Source organism: Cyprinodon tularosa, unplaced genomic scaffold (genome assembly GCF_016077235.1).
Source record: "Cyprinodon tularosa strain WSP-4 unplaced genomic scaffold, ASM1607723v1 ctg132, whole genome shotgun sequence".
In the NCBI taxonomy this organism is placed as follows: domain Eukaryota; kingdom Metazoa; phylum Chordata; class Actinopteri; order Cyprinodontiformes; family Cyprinodontidae; genus Cyprinodon; species Cyprinodon tularosa.
Window position 1 is genome coordinate 470491 of NW_024038137.1, and position 25499 is coordinate 495989.

Genomic DNA, 25499 nt, shown 5'->3' on the forward strand with positions numbered 1-25499 from the left:
TATCTATACTGATGTTAAAGCTGGACAAAAATAAGTAGTCATTGAAAATAGCAGTTTTGTTATCCATTTCTGACACTTTGAAAAATAATATACTCAAATATATTTTTATATGCTGATATCAAATTGATTTTTAAAAACGCGGTATCGATCTATTTTACTTTCAAAATCTCGTGAAATTTCATCGTTCTGTTACAAACTCTTGTGATATTTTGCAAATTCTTGTGAAATTTTGTTAGTACAATAGACCGCATCAATATATCAACATATAAAAATATGGCAAAGTTTCGTGAATTTTCGGGGGATTTCGTAGCATAACGATGACATATAGCAATATTTCATTAGTAAAAAAGTTGATATGGTGTTTTTAAATGGCAATATATCAGCATATGAAGATATTGTGATATTTTAATGTATCAATATTTTTTCCCTCGTCTTTAGAAGTTTTTAAGTCTGTGAAAAAGAAGTTTTTGAGGAAGAAGAAGTAGTATTTTTTATTTTTTTTTAGACTTTAGAAACTCAGAAGCTGATCAAATATCGGTGGGGTGGCCGATGTCCGATATTCAGTTTTAAGGCCGATACAGGCCGATACCGATAGGGGGCCGATTATATTGTACATCCCTAGTACTTACCCTTAATTTGAGCAGGTAAATAAGATGATCTGCCAATGGAATGGGTATTTTTACTCTTAAAATAAGATAATTAGATAATATGCACTGAAATAAGACAATAACATTTTTTTTTTCTTATTTTAAAAGTAAATTGTCTTGTTCCATTGGCAAAGTGTCTCACTTACCTCCTCAATTCAAGAAAAAATGCACTTATTTTAAGAAAAAATGACTTATTGAGATTTCTGTTTTTTGCAGTGCATAAATGTTTATAATATAAGTTAATTTAAATTAATACAAAGATATAATTCTCTGAATTTACTTGCAATCCTTAACAAATCTCTGATGTTTATGAAAATAATTTGTTTTTTTTATCAGAATGAGGTCTCTTACAGCAGACAAAGATCCTCAGAGAATCAAAGAAAGAATGTGTTTTTAGATTCTTTTATTTGTGTTTAAATGGTTTGGCCCCAGTTTACCTCTGAGCCTCTCCACCTCTATGCTCCTACTTGGGGCCCCGGGTACTGAGATTCAGACGGAAGCCCAGAGTGGACAAAACTTTTTCAGGTAATGCTCGAAAATTGCGAAGTGAGCTTCCCCTTCTCATTAGACAATCTTCCTCACTGTCTATTTTTAATAACCCATCTTATAACCTATTTTTATTCGTTGGCTTTATTTTTATTCTTTGGCTTTTAGCAAAGTAGGGAGACTCTTTCAGTTTTTATATTGTGTGGCTTGTATTGCTTTTTATCAACTTTTTTTCTTTTATTTTAGTTGTTTTATTCTTTTAAAGAGTTTTGTTGTTTGTATACACTTGTATTCCCTTGGTATGTGCATTACTTTGCACCCATTAAAATCAGCAGATTGTGTGTTCTAAGGGTAGTTGGATCGTTAAAGAAAGTTCTAAGCCATGTAGTTGGAGGTAATAATGCTAACTGATATTTAAAAAAAGTAATAGTTTATCAAAGCATTTAACATGAATAAGAAAATCAGCAGGACCTCTGATTTGACATAATAAAAACACCTTTAGAATAATAAGTCAGTAATCAACCATGGTCTTTCTCTTGTTGCTTGTTCACACAGTTTGCTTTGGATATTTTAATGTGAAACGTCTCTGACGGCGAATGAGCTTCAATAATATTTTTCTTTCTTACATGGAGCCAGTTTTCAGTGAGTTTTCACAGCTGTCTGAGGGATCCTTCTTGGTTTAATTCAATTCATGGCAGGAAATATTAGGAAAGAACCCCCATGGTACCTCCAGTCACAGCTTCCAAAGTAATCCACAATTACCTTTAATGTTCTGTATCTAATTGATGCCAATTTTCAGCAAAACTAATTTCATTCTGACTCCAACCAATCAAGCAGTTTTGTTGGCCAGAAAGAAAAACATTTCTGTGTGGTATTTGTCAAAGATTTTTTTTTTCTTTTCGGGTAAAGAACTGAATGACTTTCACTCGAGGGTTTGAGCCAGAAAGTAGAGACATAGTGTACTAAAATTGATTGAAGACAAACTCCTGGCTTGTAGGAATGATTGACTGCTGCATTTACTAAAGGGGAAAAAAAGGAACCGTTCCTCAACTGTACAGGGCTTGGATCTGCACTGCTGGTATTAACGTACAAGTTGCCTGCCTTTTGGACAACATAAATTCTGTCATATATTTTAAATTTTTTTAAACTTGCTTTGCAATCTTTTATCTGAGAAACAGAAGGAGAACATGGAATTCCTAGAAATATTTTTCCTTTAACCATAAAAAAATATTGTAAGAGCTTCCATTTTATTCTACAGTGTTATAGTACATCATTTGGATTTACATGCATAAAGACGATAAAACGTAGAGGACGGTGTTTGTTTTTCAATTACTGTAAAAAAAACCTTTATTAGTGATTTTAAAAAAAGGATATAAATATTAGAATGCATAATTATAAGGAGACTACCACTTAATTAACTATTTTAAGCAATCGGATAATAATTAATTTTTTTTTTTTTTTATATAAAAAAAATTCTTGCTTTTTATAGTTTTTTTTTTTAATGCTCCATAAGGAATGATTTTTTTTTTTTTAAGGGTTTTCCTGATCCTGTATTGGAAATTTGATCTGATATCAACAACCAAGAAAGTATCACAATATATCCGCCTGCATCTAGAATCTCCTATGTAAGTTGATAGAAACACTCTGCCTCTGTTTAAAGTTTAGGTTGCCATTGGTTAATAAGAAATGGGTCAATTATTCTAATTTCTTTTGTTGTTAATTCTGGTCTCTGTTTAATTAATATCAGCTGAACAAGCTTTTTCTACTAGTAAAAGTATGTGTGATTAATGCTGATATAATATTGGGTCAGTATCAATGTCAGTCAATACTCAATGCTGCAATATTTTTACTGTGCTGGAAATTAAAAAGTTGGATCAAGACCGAGGTTAAGATGGTTTTGAAATTAAAATTTGGTTCATTAGTTTTGATTTACTAGTTTTCAGTGTTTTTGCTACTTTTTTGTTTTTATTTTTTTTTAATTGTTCAGTTTTAATTTAGTTTTTATTAGTTTTAAATATAGTTTTTCTTTTTTGTTACAACTAACTACATACCGGGGGCGTCTGCAGCAATGCAAATGACCTAACTGCCATACTTACATGTTGGGGTAATGTATTAGAGAAAACAACAACCTCAAGCTAGACTTCATATTAATACGTTATGATTAAAGACAAAAACAAAATCTAAAATCTAAGCACATTGTCTTGAAATTCAGTTAGTTTTTATCAGTTTTGTAAACTTTCAGTTTGTTCTAGCTTCTTTGTGAGGTCTAGTTTTTCTTTCAATTTCAGTTAAAGAAAATGAAATTCTAGTTTTCATTGTTTTGTCAGTTTTAGTTAGCAATAGGGCTGCAACGACTGCTTATTTTTCAAATTAATTTGCAAATGATTTATTTTGATTAATTGATTAATAATCGGATAGCCAAAGGTTACTTAAAGAAGACTTTTTAGGAAATTAAACCAAGTGAAAATTACGGAAGAGGATTAGGGCCACTGAGGAAAAAAAAAAAAAGTTAACTGATTTTTTTATTTTTTATTTCAGTATAGTATGGGGAAAAAGTAAGAATTCTGACTTTAATCTCAGAATTCAGACTTTTTTCTCAGAATTCTGACTTTTTTTATTGTCAGAATTCAGTCAGAATTCTGAGATTGAAGTCAGAATTCTGACTTTAATCTCAGAATTCTGACTTTAATCTCAGAATTCTGACTTTAATCTCAGAATTCTGACTTTAATCTCAGAATTCTGACTTTAATCTCAGAATTCTGACTTTTTTCTCAGAATTCTGACTTTTTTTATTGTCAGAATTCAGTCAGAATTCTGTGATTAAAGTGAGAATTCTGAGAAAAAAGTCAGAATTCTGACTTTTTTCCCATGTTAAACTGAAATAAAATTTAAAAATCAGTTAACTTTTTTTTTTTTTTTTTTCAGTGGCCCTAATTCCTCTTCCTTAGAAAATAAAGCTTTTCCAATGAAGGGTTTCCGGATAGAGCATAATGACAGACCAAAAAGATTTGTATCTGTAATACATAATGTTTAAACATTTGTTTTACAATTTAGGTATAATTGCTGCTCAAGGTGGCTCGCTCTGTCAGCTACTCTACACTCCTGTGAACAATTAACTGTTTACTAAATTAGTTAAACATTATTTCAATAACTGATTAATTGTTTTTGCCCTTATTAAAATGATAACATTGATCAGCACACTTCTAATTATTTTATCCTACGGCTAAATTGCCATGTTTTCAAGCTGTAAAAGTGCGGAAAGCCTGAGTTCCTTTAAATCAAGACTAAAAACGCATTTGTTTAGGATTGCCTTCGACTGTTTTAGTTAAACAGTTCAACTAAAACATCGTTAGTTCAACTTTTTTATTTTCTTCAGTCCAACTGTTTCTAATATTCTTTTTTTTTATTTTATTAATTTTTTCCTATTTGCTTTGATTCTGTTTTATTTGCCTATATTTTAATCATGTAAAGACCTTTGCATTGTCTTTGCTATACAAATAAATTTGCCTTGCCTTGCCTTGCCTTGCCTTGCCTTGCCATGATGAGACAAAATGCTGCAAACAGTTTGTTTGGAGTGATGATGTCCCTTAGTTCAGAGTAGTTATCTGACCCTGTGTCATTTTTTACAGGATTTATAAATAAAAATAAAGGATAAAGAGACGTAGACATGCTGATCAGCTGCATTATAAAAAAAAAAAAAAAAAAAAAAAACACATATATGCTATACATATATGAGGTGATTTCATTAGAGTAGAGCCTCTAATCAAACTGGGGCAACACAATTTGTTTTTAACGATTGCTGGAGCTTCATTAAAAAAAAAAAATTCAATCAAGGAATTTTCCTTTAATCTTGAAAAGTTTTTATCAAAACTTTCTCTGTCAAAACTGTCTCTGTTTTGACAACTGAAGATTTAACAAATCACAAACTGAGTTTTAATAAATCATTAATCAGACAGGAATATTTTGGCCCATGTTTAGCACATATTGTTTTTAGCCCATTTTTTACACTTTTTGATTTATGGATTTAACATAATATTTTATATATGAGATACCAGAACTGTCTATAACTTGCCTTCTTTAGAACAATCAGGAGGAAATGCAGATAAACTTATGCAAATATTCTTTTATAGTATATTTTTATATATATATATATTTTTTTTAATGCTCCATAAGGAATGATTTTTTTTTTAATGGTTTCCCTGATCCTGTATTGGAAATTCGATCTGATTTCAACAACCAAGAAAGTATCGCAATATATCCGCCTGCATCTAGAATCTCCTATGTAAGTCGATAGAAACACATCTGTTTAAATTTTGCGTCGCTATTGGTTAATAAGAAATGGGTCAATTATTCTCATTTCTTTTGTTTTTAATTCTGGTCTCTGTTTAATTAATATCAGCCGAACAAGCTTTTTTGAGTAGTAAAAGTATGTGTGATTAATGCTGATATAATATATATATAACAATCAGGAGGAAATGCAGATAAACTTATGCAAATATTCTTTTATAGTATATTTGATATTTGACAGTACTAGATATTTACTGTTATTCTACTAGTAGTTTTTTTTGTGCAGCTGTTTGTAATTGAGTTGATCTTAAAAAATGAAAACAAACTTCTTTTTCTCTGCTTTCTCATTTAAGCAGCTTCTGTTTCATGATCTGTTACAGATTTTCAACAGCTGATTCTGTTTAAACAAAATGTAACCAAACATTGAATTCCCTGAGCTTATTTTTTACCTCATACTTTGCTTTTATGTCTTCTACTTCAGGGTGAAAAACTCTCAACGCACAATAACTCTCCAACTGAGAATCATGTTGTGGTTTTCCACAAAACAGGACCTCTGGCTGCAACTGGGTTTAGCTTTGAATGTCACAACTTCTCTGATTGAAGACTAGACCGTTTCTGGTGTGGATTTCTCTTAAAGTCCCTTAAAGCCTGGAAGACCCTTCCTAACACTGACATGTTGATCTGAGGTTCTACCGGCCTCAGGAGTTCCCTAAAATAAAAGTTGATCAATCGATTCTTGCTAACGATGTAGCACTTCTCGGGATTATTGAAAGCTTCTGTTGCTGCGATGGCCGCCGCCACCTCTCCAGAGAAGCATCAGCCCCTCCTGCAGCTCCAAGAGGTGGATTCCAGTCGAGTCGGCAGTCGCATCCTGTCTCCTGGTCTGACCCCTGAAGCCTGCCAGCCCATCTGCATCCCGGCCCCATACACTGACCTGGGCCAGGACTTCACCTCCATCCCTTTCTACAGTCCAACCATTTTCAGCTACACCGGACAGGGCATACCAGATTGTCCCTCTGTCCACCAGTCGCTGGGCGCCTCTTTATTCTGGCCAGGCCGGAACCACGTCGGAGCTACCTTACCCCTGCACCGCTCTCAGGCTCGAACCCAGCATGGCCAGGTTGTTCAGAACCCCTGGGAGAGCGTTTTAACCAGCAGGTAGGATGTAAAATACATCTGATACACTGGATTTTCTGAAGGGTTAACACTTTTTTTTTGTCTTTTAATTCCTAATAGACCAACAGAAAAGGGTTGCATAATTTTAAAGTGTTTGCAAAATTGATATATCTTTTTTCATGAATAATGATCTTAAGTAAACTCTAGCTTGACTATTTCTTCAGACACCCCATAAAAATGAGTAATACAGCTCTGCTTAGCACTGCACTCTAAGACCGAATAATAACTATCCATATATATCCTGTTGATTCTGGAGGAAAGCTAATGCTGCATATCATCCTGAACCATGCCAGTGGTGGCAGCTTCATGCTGTAGGCATGCCTTTCTTCAACAGGGACAAAGAAACTGCTCAGAGTTAATAGGAATGTGAGTTTAATTAGATGTAGGGCAGCAATTAATGATTAGTTTGCAAATCGATTCATCTGTCGACTATTTTTTTTAATGAATTGATTAATAATCCGATAACAATACGATTTGTTTTTACTGAATCAAATCAGGTGAATCTAAAACTTTTCCAATTGAGTTCTGGATAGAGCATATTGACAGACCAAAAATATTTTTATCTTAAATGCAAAATGTTTATATAATTTATTTTACAGTTTAGGTATAATTGCTGCTCAAGGTGGGTTCACCTATCAGCTAAAGGCATGTTTTAGAGTCACTATACTATACTATGACCTTAAGCCTAAAGCTCAAGCTTGGTTAGATTAAGATTAAAACATTTATGTGTCATAATATTCTAGTCAAAGTCCAGATCTAGATTTAGTACAGCGTTTGGTCACCCAGCTAAATAAAAGTCATTCAGAGGCGTAAATATTACAGTACATGGCCTTTTAATGAATCACAACTTATTACTTCTGTTGAAATAAGAACTCTGACAACATTTTAATCCACTGTTTATTTGCAGTTTTTAGTTTATAAAATCAGGACAAAACATAAGTTTTCATAAAGAGGAAGGAAGTTTTTTTTTTTTTTCTTACGTAAATAATTGTATCTACAAGATGAAACATACTTTGCAAGCTAATGACAAGAAATCTAGATCGAAAAACTTATTTAAGATCCTTTAATGTCATTCTTTAATGAAAATTAAATTAAATTCAAATGTTCTTTAAAAAAAAAAACTGCCAAAGCTTCTAAAAATGGTATTTACTAATAAAATATATTAAAACCATTAGTTGGCTCAATTTAGCCATGATTAGTTATTGTTGAGGGTCCAAAGAGCAAGGTGTGGCAACACACCCTGGAAATTTTCATTTAAAATCTTGGAAAAATGCTCATCCCATTGCTCATACTACACACTTATGTTGTACCTTTTGATATTCTGGTGAATATTCTCAGCCATCCAGGTCATAGTTATTCCAAAAATGTTAAAAAAACAATCCACTGGACTTAGTTTTCAACTTTGAAGACATTTCGATTTTTCGATTCAAAGTGGAATTAAAATTTTGAATTGAAAAAGCTTCCTGGATGGGAAGCGAAATGTCTTCAAACTTGTATTGTTTTTTTTTTTACTTTTTTTGGATCTAATTTTTGATGTTTTATCATTTCAATTCAAAATCAAATGCGTTGGATGCTGTGCAGGTAATGTGGAAATCAGTTTGTAAAATGAAGAGTTTTGCAAAGCATCAAAATACCGACCGAAAAGGATTAATTTGATCATAAGTACTGATGTAATAACAGTGGTATTGTTTCAATACTTGTTCTTAATACCGTATTTTCTGGACTATAAGCTGCTACTTTTTTCCCACGCTTTGAACCATGCTGCTTATTAGAGGGTGTGGCTTTTCTGTTGATTTTTCCTAACCACCAGGGGGGCAGTGACAGTTGGAAATGAAATAATAAGGGACTAATGTTCATTTAGTACAAGAACATGGCAGCTGCAGGAAAAGAGGAGAACAAATGTCCTGAATCATAAATTTAGACTTTTATTTGCTGCATTAAAGCTGCCGAACCAATGAAGAGACTGGGCTCAACTCCTTCAGAGCTGAAATAAAGAGCAGACGAAGCCACACCTTTCAGTAGAAGCTCTTACTGCTGCGAGCCAACAAGCTAACGGAAGCTAGCATTCTTTGATGGGAGACCGTTTAATTAATATCAGCAGCTTATAGCCCAGTGTGGCTTATAATATTTAAGTTTCCAGTCTTTTCAAAAAAAATTTGGGTGTGGCTTATAGCGGAGGTCTTCAACAGGTGGTCCGTGACCCCTAAGGGGTCCATGGAGGTACTGCATGCTAGCCAACAAGCTAACAGGAGCTAGCATTCTTTGGTGGGAGACCGTTTAATTAATATCAGCAGCTTATAGCCCGGTGTGGCTTATAATATTTAAGTTTCCATTCTTTAAAAAAAAAATGTGGGTGTGGCTTATAGCAGAGGTCTTCAACAGGTGGTCCGTGACCCTTAAGGGGTTCATGGAGGTACTGCATGGGGGTCACAAACGTTGTGGTTGATTTTTTTTTTTTTTTTTTTTTTTTTTTTTTTTTATATTCCCCCTAGCAATTTTTTCCACTAATTGAAATATCTTTAAATCCACATTAATATGAATTCAAAACACTGAAGTAAACAGATAAATGTAGGCAGAAGATGTCTTTCAGTCATCAATGCACACATTCAGCGACACACAGGAGCTCTTTTAAGCCGGGCACCGTTTCATTCACAACACCTGTCCCATCAACCAGGAATCAGAAATACTTTGATAATCCCAGGGTGGAATTACTTTTGTTACATTACTCCATATGTAATAGAGTGACAATAGGACCAGTTTAATATAACACAATTTCATACAACATATATAAAATTAGGGGGTCCCCGCTCCATCTCGCCATCAGTTTGGGGGTCCTTGGCATGGAAAACGTTAGAGACCCCTGGCTTATAGTACGGTGCACTTTATAGTCCAGAAACGATGGTAGTTATTGTGTGGTTTTTGTTTTGGTGAGAAATAATGACTTGAAAGTATCTGTTAGTAAGAGTGCGAGGAGGCTGTCCCAGGAGAGTGAGGAGGCCGTGGTGTCTTCAGGAGGGAAGGCAGACCTCCACTACTGCGCCGTGTGTCACGACTACGCTTCAGGTTATCACTACGGCGTGTGGTCTTGTGAGGGCTGTAAGGCCTTTTTCAAGAGGAGCATCCAAGGTGAGACTTTGAAAGAAAAATCTTCTACTTTAGATTTTTTTTCTTGTTAAAACAACCAAACTATTTTCTATAATTTATGTTTGCCTTCATAGTTACTTCCTTAGTTAAACTCATACATGACAGTTTTAAATAGAACGTTTAGCTTTAACAGAGAAAGAAAAACTGATCTTGCCGTGACATGTTTGGATTTTTGCTGTTGGGTTCAAATGTAATTTTTTCCACAATGACAAACGAGACGGTCTCCTTGTTTTGAATACTGCTCTATTTGCAGTACAGCCCTACACAATCATTAGCACCCCAAATAAAGACAAGGAAAAAGCCTCTGCTGTTGCTTTAGGACAGTTTTACACTGAAAAGTTTCCTCCAGCTTTTCAGCAAAAATGTTACCTCCCCTGATCCTCTTCCTCACAGCTCCTGATGGCAGCATAAACTGGGATCATCGCCCAGCCTTATTAGTCATGATTGCGGTTTTTAATCTACTTAATTATTACTGTCGATGAAGGCCAGTTTCAACAAGTGGCTGTTTGTTGCCTTTTTCTCATTTAAGATCAACAAACATCTGCCTTATTTTTATGTGTTTTTTTTTTTTCATTTTGAAATCTGGCTTCAACAAATGGTTCTTTGTGCTATTTATGGGAGAAAGTCACGTATTACTAGTTAAAGTCCCCAATTCTGATTAACATCTGTTTTTATTTGAAATTTAGGATGTCAGTTACTGAGGCATTTTTTAGGCAGTTTTAGTGTCATACAGGTACCCCCCCCCCACCCCACCCCACCCCACCCCACCCCCAAATCTGGTTCTTCCTGTTTTTCCTGTAGAGGACGACAACAACAAAAAAGCAATTGGTGTCTTTGCACACATTGTGTTCTGGCCTTAGATCTGGAGAAAGTCTTGTGGAAAACCGCGATGAATAAAAAACAATCGTTACTCCTGTGTTTATAAGCATTGCATCAGTTTCACTTCCAGCCTGCCTAATTTATCATAAAAATTAAAAGAATTAGTAAAAAGAGTTCACAGCATCAGTGTAAATAAACTTGTTAAACTTTCAACTCCTTTGGTAGGGAATTAATAAAAGCCATAAAATAAAAAAATGCACTTTTTGTTTGTTTGCAGGGCATAATGACTACATCTGTCCAGCAACCAATCAATGCACCATAGACAAGAACCGACGCAAGAGCTGCCAAGCGTGCCGCCTCCGCAAATGCTATGAAGTCGGCATGACCAAATGTGGTTTGTTGGAGAATTTTTTTTTATTATTATTCATTTATTTTTACAGCCAGTAACTAATCATTAAACATATTTTCTACAGGAATGATTTGGATCATTCCTGTAGAAAATATGTTTAATGGTTAGTTTTTTGGATTTTGATTTCTTGGAAAACATCAAAGTTAGGGGGCGGTTATCTAACACCTGATTGGTCACCCTGCACATTAAGGCGAAGCAATTTGATTACAGAGACTCGATTCACGTTAACCCCACCCCCTAACTTTGATGGGTGAATTTGACAGATTCTTTTAATGGCTTCGATGCACTGCGACACAGGACCATGAAATAATTAAATGCACACTGAAATAATTATATATATTTTTTTAATAAAATGAAGACGTATTTTATTAAATTAATGACACATTTATATATTTAATTCCTTATTTATTTAATGAATTACACATTTAATTAATTGTTTATCGCTGTATTTATTTATTTAATTGTGGCACTTTATATTAGTGACATGGTTCTAATTAATGAATGACACATTTATTTATTTAATTCCACATTTAATTAATTATTGACACATTTAATTATTTATTTAATGCTGTATTTATTTATTTAATTTTGGCACTTTTTATCCTCCATAAAATACAGGCTTCATAATTCTTTTTTATTTATTTATTTATTTTTCTAAAGGTATATTTAGCCTGAAAATGCTCCAAAATGAGACTTGTAGGGCATGCTGAAATTACTACTTAGGACGTATTTGCACAAATTTCAGTTTTTTAGCAAAACAGCTAGTTATTCCTGAAATTAAAATAAAAGCAAAAGAACATGTTTAATAAAAGACCCATCCTTTGTCATTTCTATTTTACAAATATTTTATTTTGTCAGGCAAAGTGCTGCCCAAAAACTGAAGAAAAAAATAACACTCAACAACCTTGAATTAAAATATAGGGCTTCTTAGAGGGCAGCCAGTGGACCTCTACCATGCTGTGGAAAACCCTGGTCCTAAAAGTTTGCAACAGAACATTGATCAGAATTAGCTTTTATTTAAAAACTAATCAAATTTCTCTTTGATTTTGCTAATTTTACTGGTTTTAATTATTATTTCTTAAACCTTGAGGTATCCTTGTCACAGGCTGCTTTTATGGTAGAATATGGAGTATTTTTGTAACACGCTATATATAAAGTAATCTCTTGAATTTGCAACTAAACCATCACACTCCTTCTCTGTTAGGTCTCTGCTTTCACTAGCGAACTTCTGGAGGAATTATCAACATTAGAAGATCAAACAAAACCGACTTTATTTTGCTTTAGGAAAAATATTTCCAATATTCTTCTAATTTCTTTAATATTAAAGTTACTGTATGTTCTCGATTGGCAGGTATCCGCAAAGAGCGTGGAAACTGCAGGAGCACGCTGGCGAGGCGAGTGACCCGTTTGTCCTCTCAGGGTCGAATTAACAGACCTAAGGTGTTGACCAGACCAGTAGAGAGTTCATTAAATGAACCTTTACAACCTGGACTGACCCCAGAGCAACTGATTGAGCGAATCATAGAGGCGGAGCCTCCAGACATCTACCTCATGAAGGACATGAAGAGGCCGCTGACAGAAGCAGACGTGATGATGTCGCTGACAAACCTGGCTGATAAGGAACTCGTTCACATGATCAGCTGGGCCAAAAAAATCCCAGGTATGTTTAGCAGCTCTAGCTAGTTTTCATTATTTGCTTTCTTCTTTTTAAGCACCCTAAATATGTATACAGACATTGATTCATCTTTTATTGAAGCAACATTATTTCAAACTTGTAGAAAAATATAAAGTCTTTTCTCATCAACTTGCAAAAAATGAAATGCAATAAAAAAAAAATCCTTTTAATTAAATGTCTTAAATTGATCAGAATTTCTAGAATCTATGCCTTCTTTATTAGAATTGTTAAGACAAGAGCATGTCCACCAACTAGCACAGATACATTTTTCAATGTTCAGAAGACAAAAAAAACCTACCGTAATCTTTGGACTTTAAGCCCCATTTTTTCAACCTTGCGGCTTATATAACAATGCGGCTTATCTATGGACTTTTACAGCTAACGGCCGCTAGCGTAATACCTAAATCTATGGATTTTACCATCCACCATGTTGACGTCACGTTTGCTTCAACACACAAGTACGGTAGCCACACGCGGCGGAATGCGGAGGTCCTCCGGAAGCAGACTTCTACCGCGAGTGGTACGAGAACGACAGCGAGAAAGACGGACATTAAACATAAAAAACCTGTGGCTTATAGTCCGGGGCGGCTTGTATATGTACAAATCATGCAATTTAGCTTCTGCGGCTTATATTCAGGTGCGGCTAATAGTCAGAAAATTACGGTACTAGGAAATAGCTTGTCTGAATTTACCCATATATACTTGCAAATCAGCAATTATACGGTTAAAGCAGAAATGACTATGACAATAACTTTGCTTTATAAGAGCACAAGATTATTTTGCGAAAATGGAACGTAAAGGAAACATGAGACATATGAACAAATCCCTGTCTGCCACTGTTGGAGAATCATTAGTAATGATGAGAGCGATGGTAAGCCACACAAATTTCTTGTTTGTGCAAAGAATCATGTCATTTTTGTTATTTCTTTTGTTGGATGTGAATGTTAGAGTCCAAAGATTTGTTAGACCCCAGCCCCAAGAGGTTTAATTTAAAACTTAAGATCTATCCCAGAAAAATCTCTTTTTTTTAACCAAAATAGGGATTGAAAACACATGATCAGCACTAACCTTGTTCCCAAGGCAAGATAAATATTCCACCATGGCCCTCCTCATCTCCAAATATAAACACTAGAAGAAATGCTAGGATGTATTTGAGAGTATCTAGATCTGGATTTTCTTGGAAGAGTCTGCAAAGCGATTGGTAAAATATAACTGTGTGCTCTAACCTTGGGAGACAGAAAAATAAGGCTAAGTTCTTCTGCAATGTTCCTCAGATGTTTTTTTTTTTTCTTTCAAAACTTTAAACTATCCAAGGTTACACTTGTAGTATAGCATTATAGATAAAGTGGTTTCACAGCAGGACTGAGATAGCAGGTTTCCTTTGTTTGCAGCAGATGAGCTAAAAATGTTTCACTGATTGGAGGGAAGAAAATGTCATAATTTAAACACTTGAAGTTCAAGTTAAGTCTTGATGTTAACCTTTGGACTAGAAAAAGGGTTGCAGTAATATTTTAAAATGATCTTATCAGGTGTTTTCCATCGCTATAAATCATGCAAACTGAACAGAAAATTATTATATGTAATTCTTATAGATAATGACAACATCTCTGGTTTAAATATAGTGACTGTTTAAGGTGTGAAACATGCTTCTGTAAAACTGCTAAAATTAAAACCTGTAACTGAGCTGCTTCCTGTAAATCTTTGATCAACATTTGGAACAAATGGCTTTTGACCTACTTAAACACTTTCAGGGCTGAAAATAAACCCGTTCACCTTTCACCCTCATCTGAGCTGCTTTCATATTGATTATCAGTGAAATCAGACATGTCCTATTGGCTTCAACCTGATTGGAAAAAAATTCTAAACACCACTAGAAAATAAAAAAAAAAACTTTCAGAAACCATTTTTTTTAAATGACTATGGTTTTGTGGGAGCCACATTGAAATCAGCAAGTATTTGTGAAACAGCCTGCAGCGTGGAACATTTTCCTCATAGACTCTTCGAGGTTCATTTCCAATCAGTCATGCATTTAATGCCTTAGACTTTCTAAGGATGTCTTTAATAATGTGCATTCCTTCACAGCTACAGTCTATAAATAGATGCTTCCAGCATCATGATTCTTCTTGCCTAAAGGCAAACAAATGATCTAAGACGTCAACAACACTATTGATTAATTAGTTACAGTGAAGAAGAGGGACCTTTTTAGCCTTCCTAACAAACGGCTATAATCCAGCAGCCTATATGAGCAGCTGGTGAAAGCATTCAATGCACTGACTGTGCTTTCTGAGCACAGTGTCGAATTATGTTAGTGATTAAAATACAAAGTGTCATTTTGGTTTTTAGATACCTTTACAATAGTATTTAGAGGCTATGTGTTTAATGATCTAGATATTCTGATTTATAAACGGTAATAAAAAAGTTTTGCTCGAAAACGGAAAATTAGGAAACCAAGACCGAAAACCAAAACACCAAAATAAGTTATTAGGTCATAAAATTAAAATAATAGCATTTTTGGCTTTGGTTTGTACCAACGCAATAGAAAAAAAACTCATATTATTTTTTTAAACTCAATTCATTTCAATAAATTATTAGTTATTCAATAAAAAAATACCAAAAACATAATTTACCACTGACATTATTATTTCAGCAGAATCTCTGGAAGCTGCATTTTCAATGACGTCTTCCACAGAGTGTCGGTTTCCTTTTCCGTGTTGTATTCTTATATTTGGGAAGAATGCTTTTGGAATTTCATAGCGTGATTTTTTTTGGGACCGACGTGAAACGTTTAAACTCGCTCCCCTACACTAAAGCCCCCGCTCTCTTGCCTCAGTGCTTCTGATATCGGACGCCCTGTTTGTCACGTCATCGCAAGTTTTGGCCGTGTTGTTTCGGTGTTACACGTCTATCGACAGAAAATCGTAAATGCACTTATTGGTCTGTTAATACATTGTCTTTATTCTAGGATTTAGGAGTGGTTTGTAAAGAAGAAGTAAATCAGATAACTGTCTTTATACACTCCTCAGGGTTTGTTGAGTTCAGCCTTTTGGACCAGGTTCATCTGTTGGAGTGCTGCTGGCTGGAGGTGCTGATGATGGGATTAATGTGGAGGTCTGTGGAACATCCAGGAAAACTCATCTTCTCTCCTGACCTCTGCCTGAGCAGGTACATTCTTCTACTTTGATACATTTTTTTAAAATGCCCTATATTGTACATATGTCACCTCTGTGTTACTCCCTTGTATTTTTTATTCCTTATTTTTTTATTTTTTTTTATTTTTTTTTATTCTTAATGCACCTTTTCCTCCTTGCCAATATGTGACGAGTGAATTTCTCCGCTGTGAGATCAATAAAGCTAATCTAATCTAATCTAATCTAATTTTGCATTTTAATTCACTTTGGTTCCTTTTACCGGTAGTTGATTTGCTAAATTGTCAAAGATAACAAATGCTTGTTATCTGCATAAATGTCATTTTGGGTTTTGATTGAAACTTTTATTTTTTTATTAAAAAAAATAACAGATTTTAGACAGATTTTTTAAGTTTGATGTGTAACATTTTATATTATTTGGGATTTTTCTCTTGAGTCAAAATTAGCAATTCATATTAGAATGTGTTCCTGCTTCATAGACCTTAATGTACCACTAGGCAGGTTAAACATCGTCCACAAACGTTTTGTTATAATCAGCGAGTTTCTTCCAGAAAGCAGGCTAAATACTTTACTGCTTCAATTGGCCGAAACAACAGAACTCATTTAAATTGGTTGACATCCGGAAAAGTCCCTGAGTTTTAAACCGAGCCCTTGTAGCATAAAGGTCTGGGAACTTTACGTACGGGAAAAAAGAAGTTCTTTAAAGTTGGGGAAAAATTAAAGCACATATTAATAAGAAATATGGAAGCTAGATGTAACTTATATCAAAGGGTTTTTGCTGTAGATGTTGATGGCTGTAGGCAGGAAGGATCCTCTATAGTGGTCTTTCTTAAACACTTTAAGTTGGCTATGTTTCATATTTAATGACAGTTGTTATTTTAATGGGTACAAATGATTAAGCATAAAACTGCAAAGGATTTTATATGAATTATGCTGAACACATATTGCAGGCATTTGGGTTCGTCTGGGGTCAGTTTGACCCCAAACTGTTTAAACTACGTATTATCTGCAGGTGTGGAGTTACTGCTACTTTTGAGCTGATACATGACATGGAGGAGGAAAACCAATACTTTTATCAGAACTTTGCGCACCACAGCCATGAATGTGTGTCTGTGTGTGAATATTGGGGTATCTTTCCTCCACTTTCAATCGCATCCTATATTTGACAAAATTGGACAAGATTTTCAACTCTTGAACTGCAACTTTTACCTGGTGTTGACCCTGCATGAAAGGTCATAGCATCACCAATGGGGTTCGACTACTGTTATAATTTATGTTGTCTTTAAATTTGAAATGATTAAGAAAAAACATTTTTAATACAAACTAATTCTAATTGAAAAGTCTGGCCTAATGGTGGCACTAGACGACAGGTTAATGTCTCCTCATCATGGGGGTGTATATGTAATAAATAAATAAATGACTTGGTCAACTTTATTCTCTAAATCATTTTATGGAGGCGAATAATCCTGGGGTCAGATGGACCCCAAGATGCTTAAAGAAGACTGAAAACAATTTATTTATTTTTTTAGTTGTTTATGAAGATCTATTTGTTAGAAATTTTGATGTTATTTTTTTTCACCAATCCAGTCCTTGGGCTTCCAAAGCTCATCACTTTTTTTCTTACATGCTTATTATTGAAAGATTAGCTTACTGTGTGATACAGTGGCTGCAAACATAGATCTGTTTTTTCATTCTTCGTTGTAAAAAACAGTATTATTTTACAAGCATGTTTTACATCTTGAATTTTGTCACCCCTTTAAATTAAGCTGAAATCAAAGCTAGTTTTTTAACCCTTTATAGGGCAAGTTATCCTTTTTGATCACTTGCATACCTCTTAGAAATGGAGACCCCCACTTTTGTTATTTTTCTTAATATATTCAGACAAGTTGGCGTTTCTTGTTATTACATTGACATTCATTTTTGCCATTAAAATATCCATATTTTTGAATTTTACAAAGGTAATAAGGTCATGATTTAAAATTTTGTGAAAATGTCTTAAACTAAGTGTATTTATCCTTAATTTGAGTAGGTAAATAAGAAAATCTCCCAGTGGAAGGAACATTTTTATCCATAAAATCAGATTATTTAATATTATGCACTTGAAATAGGAGACTGCATTTTTTTCCTTATTTTAAATGGAAATTTTCTTATTCCATTTGCAAAGTGTCTCACTTACCTGCTCAATTCAAGAAAAAATGCACTTATTTTAAGAAAAAATTAAGTACTTAGATTTCAGTTTTTTGCAGTCCGCTCTTTGCTTGAAAGTTGGATATTTAAAGTCTTTTTACTGAGTACCCTATAAAGGGTTAAGGCAATATACGTCTTTTTTTTCTTTTCTTTTTTTATTAAAGGCAACAAAAAAAAAATCAATCAGATTTGGTAGGAAAAGATTTTTAAGCCATATTGCCCAGCCCTAAATAAAAACCCCAAAGTGACACGGGGGTCTTGCAGTAGGTTTCTGCTGCAGTACATTACTGGATTTTTAGAAAGAGTCTAAGTTATTTCTCATGGCCGTCCAGATAAATAATTGCTCTTTAAAAAAAAAATTAATAAATGAGGCCAGACTTTAATTTGGCAGAGAGAATATTAAAGAAAATCCAATTCTTCTTGTGTTTTTTTATTCTTATTTTTTGTGATTAAACACATGAGCCCTAAAATTTAGTAGTTGGACAATTTTTTGAGAGATGAGTCCAATACAGTATTCTAGGAAATATACCGCATATTGTTTATGAAACATAAAATGGAATTCAGATAGACGTGTCATGATTTAGAGGAACTTTGATGCAAAGGAAACTAGACGGCTCCCTATCATAGAATTATAAACTGTGAGTCGATGTAAGTTCTGCTGAAGTACAACTGGACCTGGAAATATGACAATGACCCAAAATCTACAAGTAAACCCATCAACACCTGGCTGTGAATAGGGAAATATAAAGTCCTTGGCCCAGATCGTATTATTATTTAGTTGCTTTGAGTGAGTTGAATTAGGCTTTGCATCCAATAAAACTCCTCAAACATCTGAGAGCTGATGTAAGGGACTGATGGATGGCTGCAAGAAGCATCTTGTATTTCACAGAGGTGTGAATAGTTTTAACTTATGGTTAGTCAGTAATTTTAAAGTGGCACCTATCAGTAGTTCTGCAGGTTTTTTTCTAGAGGACTATTAACCCTTTCTTTGGATTTTTGCTACTTTTTCTCTCTTTCTGAAAGAATCACTGTCCTCAAGGTCTGATTGTTCCACATAAATATCAGAATTTGGACGGAGCTGATAAGAGTTTGTGTGTTCCAGGGAGGAGGGGAGCTGTGTCCAGGGCTTCATGGAGATCTTTGACATGCTGATCGCTGCCACGTCCAGAGTGAGAGAACTCAAGCTGACGAGGGAGGAATACGTCTGTCTCAAGGCCATGATCCTCCTCAACTCCAGTGAGTGAGCATGTTTGTGTGGGCAGACTAACTAACACACATGATAAGATCACAGATAGAACATAGCTGAGCGTTTCATCGGTGACCCGACATGGAATGACGTGGTAGTTTAAAAAACAAAACAAAACAAAAAACATTGTGGCTTTTGTCAAAAGTATATTATCCTGAGGCGGCTCTACGCTATAGTATTGCTTTACTTAACATAATGATTTACAAGACACAATGTGAAGGAAGATGTAACATTAGCAATAGGTAGAATAATCAGATTAAAATATAGATGATATAAATGATATAAGTCAAGGTTTCAAGTCTTAACAGAACAAAATATTGACCAGCGTGGCTTTGAGTGACCAATAGCAACATAAATCCTCGTACTCGTCGTATTCTGTTTATCTGGGACCAGGTTGCGGGGGCAGCAGTCTCAGCATAGACTTCCAGACTTCCCTCTCCCCGCCCGTCCTCCAGCTCTTCGAGGGGAAGTGTTCCAGGGCCTCCTGAGAGACATTGTTCCTCCAGTTTGTCCTGGACGGTCCCCTGGGCTTCCTCCCACACCGCAAACATTTCAACATAAGGAAGTCAGTTGTATGGAAATAGTTGCATTTTCCCTCGATTTGAGCAGGTGTGTAAATAAGACATTTTGCCAATATAAATAGAGGATTTATGCCTTAAATAATAAAATACAACAACAACTTCATCCTATTATTTCAAGTAAATGTATAAAAACACTTGATTTAGGAAATGTTGAGATATTTTATTTTGGCAGTGTGGTAGGACTTGCCTTGAACACCTACCAGGGGAGGCAGATATCTGAGCCAGCTGCTCTCAATGTGGAGGAGAAACGGCTCTGCTCTGAGCCTCTCCCGATGACCAAGCTCCTTACCCTACCTCTAAGGAAGTGCCCAGCATCCCCACTCATATCTAGGATCTAATTCTTTTAGTCATGATACAGATTTTATAACCATAGGTGAGGGTAGGGACATTAGACTTAGGTAAATCAAGAGCTTTGCCTTTTGTGTCAGCTTGTTGAGCTCCTACATTTGAGGCAGGAACTCTCCACCAACCTGGGAGTAATCTTTTTTAAGTCGAGAACCATGGCCTTGGTCTTCAGACTGGCTGCTTTGCTCTTGGTTGTGAACCACCCCAACACGTGTTGTAGGTCTTGGAAGAGTGAGCTTGCCTAACAACATCATCTGCAAATTTTCAATTCAATTCAATATTTTTTTATCCCAAAGGTAAATTAAATGTTTTAGTAACTTGTCAGCATTTTTTTTCAACAAAGTTTTTTTTTTTTTTTTTTTTATGTAGTTAAAGGCATACTGTACAACATTTTTCAGTTCATGAATGTGTTCCATAACGTTTTGGATGATTAAATGAGTCATTTCAGGTCGAACAAAGGTTTTCTCGGCCGCCCTGGTGGTCTGTAGGGGAAATAACGTACTTGCAATTGCAGGAGCCCTCGGCCCGCACCCACAGAAGTCTCGTGCATCGCGAGAGTCGGTCTTGCTTTACGGCGAGAACTGCTACACGCCCCCAGTGAAAGGCATGCTCGTTGCTAGCGCAGTGGCAATATTTGTGCAGTTATCATGGTGGAACCAGTGAGAAAACCCATGTCATCAGACAGTCGGATAAATGTATGGGAAACTCCAACTTGGCTAACTACAATCTTTGTTATTTAGACACATGCATAACAAATAATGTATGAAAACATGCTAAATTTCCAAACTCGAAAATTGGAACAAAATAGTCACTTACATGATGATTTGTTGCGTTCGCCTGTCTGCTAAGCTCAGCACAACCGCGCCTGGCTTGACGGAGAAACCAGGAGAACAGCTGAGCATATTTATGACGGTCCACTTTTACTTTCGCCCTCTGGGGGGAGCCTCGCTGGAAAATCAACAACGGTTGCATAATATACCTTTAAAAGCAGTATGGGCAGCAGTTATCTGCTGTTGCAGAAACAAAGCATGGATGAAATTGCCTGGTCCAGGAATCAAACCCCCTCCGCTTCTTGGCTGTGCTTCGTTATCCTGTCCATAAAGGTTATGAACAGTAAGCCCTGCTAGAATCCAACATTCACCTGGAATAGCCCCCCCCCCCCCCCCCCCCCCGACTCCATACTCCTGGACCCCCCCTCCATCAGGCACCACAATTGACAGAGTTTAATGATTCTCTAGGTCCACAAAACACATGTGGAACAGCTTGAACCACCCAAGGAACATTTTGGGGCTAAGTATCTTGATCAGGGACAGAGAGGAAAATCGTGCTTCTTATCTTTGCAGCCTCTCCTGCATGTGGGCATCCTGTTCTCTAACCATTAATCCGGTGATCCACCCATAATAAGAATATAATAATTGTACCAAATTCATTCTAGAAAGACATAAAAGCAGACTAATAAAAAACCATGGTATTGCAGTTTGAAAACTACAAACGCACTTTTAGACTCTCAGACATCAGCCAAGCGGCATATTTAGCTCCATATTGTATCTTATGCCTATTCTATAGCTACAGTAAAACCTTTCACATGATTGGGATCATTACCCTATTTTAATTAACTTTTCCTTGGCATGAGGCACATCTAGTAAAAAAAAAAATCAAACACTTAAAATCCTTTCATACATTTTTAAATGAAGCACAGAGTGTGTCTGCAGCCTCTGCTGTCTGTCCTGCTCTCACCTTCATTTGCTTTGGCTCCGCTTTCTTCTTTGATCAGTAAATCAAGCCTTTCTCACCTTTTTTGTTTGTTTGTGTTTCAGTCTTGAGTAAAATACTCCTCGAATTTTTGAGTCCGATGCCGAAGCTGTAAATGGTCACTGCTGCCACCCTCTGGTCTAGGGGGGAACTGCTTGTTCAGCAAAGTAATGTTAAAGAATCCTTTAAAATATTCCTGTACCCGGGTTATGATCTGTCATTACCAAAAATGAATAGATTGTTCGTTGGCATGAGGCGCACCTCTGGTAAATAATTTAATAAAATCCTTTCCTAATTTTCATACTAACAGACAAACAAACATGACCGAAAATATAATCTCCTTGACTGAGCTAACTGCATATTTAGAGTTTGGGACAATCAAATGAAGGTTTTGATAATTTGCTTTCTTCTTCTAGTCTTTCTTGATTCCTTTTGGATTCTAGTAAAACCTATTTATTTGTCAATTTCTTTTACTTTAATCGTCAATATTTTACATTGGATCTGTGTCTTATTGGTGTATTAAAGCATTATTTTTGATGAGTTAATGCGTTTTAGCCCTTAGAAAGAAAACCTGAATTGTTTTCTTTCTATTTTCTAAATTTGGCCTTGAAAGAAACACCGATTTTGGATTATTTTTAAGTAGGCAGCGGCATCTATTATCTAAAGACTATGTAGATTCGACTGAGGCTTCCAACAAACATCAAAAGGTTGTGTTTTCAACAACCATTGTTAATACTTGTCACTGACTATTTTACTTTAACATGAGCTTCAATTGTGTCCAGAAAAAAAAAATAGTGTAATTTAGAAGGGTGGAGGTCAAACCGAAACCATTCAGAAAGGAAAAACAATTGATCACTCATCTGTTGTTACATTTTAGGAATGTCTCTGTCCTACCGACAGGGAAAAAGTTTTGATTCTTAATTAACACTATTTTCTTTCTTTCCCATATAAGCCCTTACTGTTGCCTTTTCTCTATTTACCATAGATGCCTGTAATGATACCATTAGTCAGTTCATGAGGGAGGCCAAATTCTCTTGCCGTATGTTTGAGTGCGACCTGTTGCAGGCTCTTGTTCTGCTGGCTGTTTTGTGGAGTCTCTGGCACAGCGAGAGAAGACGGGCGACTCCAACATGAAAAAAAAAGTAAAACCTTTTGATCGGCAAAAGACTAAAACAAGAGTAAAAATTGGGTAAAATTTTGCTTTTCAACTAGGAAGGAGCTTAGATCTGCCCTGAGAATTACCCTTTTTTTGTTGAAAAAGATAAGATGCTATTTAGAAAAAAAAAAACAAAACTCCAAGATTAAATGAAGCCTCCTAATAAAATAACAGTGCAGTTGCAGCAGAGTCATTTAAACTTGTCACCATAACACATCTGCAAAAACTCTGGAACCTGCTCTACCCTCCCTTAAGTACAACTAATTAGGACTCTTTCCGTACATCTTTTTTATTGCTGATACAATACAAACATCTCAGCTTTGAGTATATCAATACTGATTGGATACAATATCTGCATGAATCGTACAAACATTTATTACTCATTTGCAGATATGAGAACAACCGCCTTTTCCTTTTACCAATAGGACTCTTAAACTTTACGCAGACAGAGATAAAAGCAGATTATTTCTATCAATAGATTTATTTTTTCTTCTTTGACTGATGTCGAACAAACTTCCAATATCTAAAATGCATCTTAAAAGGACTTTAACACCAAGTCCTACAAAAAATAAATCGACCTTTTGAAAAAACAAACCGTCATAGGAGCACACAGGAGTAGAATGGTAGGCAGATCTTTTAGTTATCAGGTCCCTCTCCTGTGGAACCAACTACCAGTTTTAGTCCATGAGGCATGTCTGCTTCTGCCTCCTTGAACCCCAGTCGGCCTCAGCAGATGGCCGCTTACACTGAGCCTGGTTCTGCTGGAGGTTTCTTCCTGTTAAAAGGGAGTTTTTCCTCTCCACTGTCGCTACAAGCATGCTTAGTGTGAGGGATTGCCTTCAAGTCAATGACTCGATGCAATCAACTGGTTTTCCTTAGATATAAAACCCTGAATCAATCTGACTGTATGATCTGCTGAACTATAAAGTGTCTTGAGATGAAATGTGTTGTGAATTGGCGCTGTAGAAATAAACTGAATTGAATTGAAACCGGTGCAGATGATTACAGACTGGTAGGATTCTCTAACTAGTCCTGAGTTATTGTACTAGTCCTGTGGCTTCTTTGTAAAACAAGATGGAATGAAATGTGTAATCTGAAGGAGGAAATTTGTTCCAATGCTTTTAGGGAGATGTAATCATATTTTTTTTTAAATATCAGCTGTATATCAGATTCTTTGGGGGATTTGTTTTCTTTTTTATATTTTTAACAAGATTGTTTTGTGTCTCTGGAAATAAGCTTGTATACAAGAGCTCTGCGTCATTCCTCAGCGTTACACATTCATGATATTTGTAGGTAGTGTAGCAGAACTTATAAGTTTTTTCTAAATTAATTCTTTCACTGTTTATTTATATATATATATATATATATATATATATATATATATATATATATATATATATATATATATATATATATATATATATATATATATATATATATATATATATATATATATATATATATATATATAAAACAAGACTATAGATCAGTTTCCTGATAAAGCTAAATCTGACTTATTTCTCCTCAGGAATCCTATTAATGTGAAGGTTTTTACACCGCAGGTTCTGTTGCTCACTACTTCTTTCGATTGCTCTCTTGTCACACCTAAAGAGGGTCGGTTCCCTTCTCTACTGCTCTGCTTTTTTAGTTTTCACACAACTACATTATAATGAAGCAAACTTGATTAATGCCCCAAACTGCTCCTGACAAACTTCTGCATTTTGTTTTTTATATGTTGCTGTTTGTGTCATCAGATATGTGCCTGAGCTCATCTGAGGGCAGCGAGGAGCCGCAGAGTCGCTCCAAGCTGCTGCGTCTCCTGGATGCAGTAACCGATGCTCTGGTGTGGGCCATCGCCAAAAGTGGCCTCACCTTCCGCCAACAGTACACCCGCCTCGCCCATCTTCTTATGCTGCTCTCACACATCCGACATGTCAGGTAAACTGGACCAAAGTGAGAGTAACACTGCAGCCTTTAATACTCAGTTTATGCTAAATTGTAAAGTTAAAAATATAGATTCTTTTACAGATAAGCATGGCTTTAAATTCAGCCCCATTCAGTTTAATGACCTTGAATACAATCCAAAGCCTTTAGAGCTAAGATGAAAAATAGTTAAAAATGCTTTTAAAATGAATGCACTGAGTAAAATATGTTGGAGGCAGGCATCATGCTGTGTAGGTGATTTTGTAGCACAGGGACAGGAAAGTTGATCAGAAGATGGAACTTAATAGATATGTAGATGTAGATGAATAGATCATTGTATAGTAAACTTTAAGCCAGGTCGGAAAAATAACTTGGGTTAACTTTGGGTAAGACTTTAAAATTGATCCTCAAAAACATTTCAGCAACAAGAAATCCAAATCGAGTTTAACTTTCTGCTCTAAGTGCATTAAATTTATTATTTCTATAAACTAACTGCTTAGGCTTTTTATTTGTATCATTT

General features: G+C 35.3%; 1 protein-coding gene across 2 annotated transcripts in view; it reads left to right on the forward strand.

Moving 5' to 3' along the window:
• The window catches only part of esr2a (estrogen receptor 2a), a 37301-nt gene that overhangs the window by 8895 nt on the left and 2907 nt on the right, over positions 1–25499 (forward strand). Inside the window, exons 1-8 of one of the 2 annotated variants that reach the window (XM_038277532.1) lie at positions 5327–5415; positions 5902–6578; positions 9556–9722; positions 10837–10953; positions 12320–12628; positions 15667–15805; positions 19079–19212; positions 24811–24994. In XM_038277532.1, the coding sequence (XP_038133460.1) occupies positions 6208–6578; positions 9556–9722; positions 10837–10953; positions 12320–12628; positions 15667–15805; positions 19079–19212; positions 24811–24994 (1421 nt within the window). In that variant the 5' untranslated portion in view covers positions 5327–5415; positions 5902–6207. Of the gene's footprint in view, positions 1–5326; positions 5416–5901; positions 6579–9555; positions 9723–10836; positions 10954–12319; positions 12629–15666; positions 15806–19078; positions 19213–24810; positions 24995–25499 lie in introns of those variants that run through there. The other variant, XM_038277531.1, reaches the window with a different exon arrangement.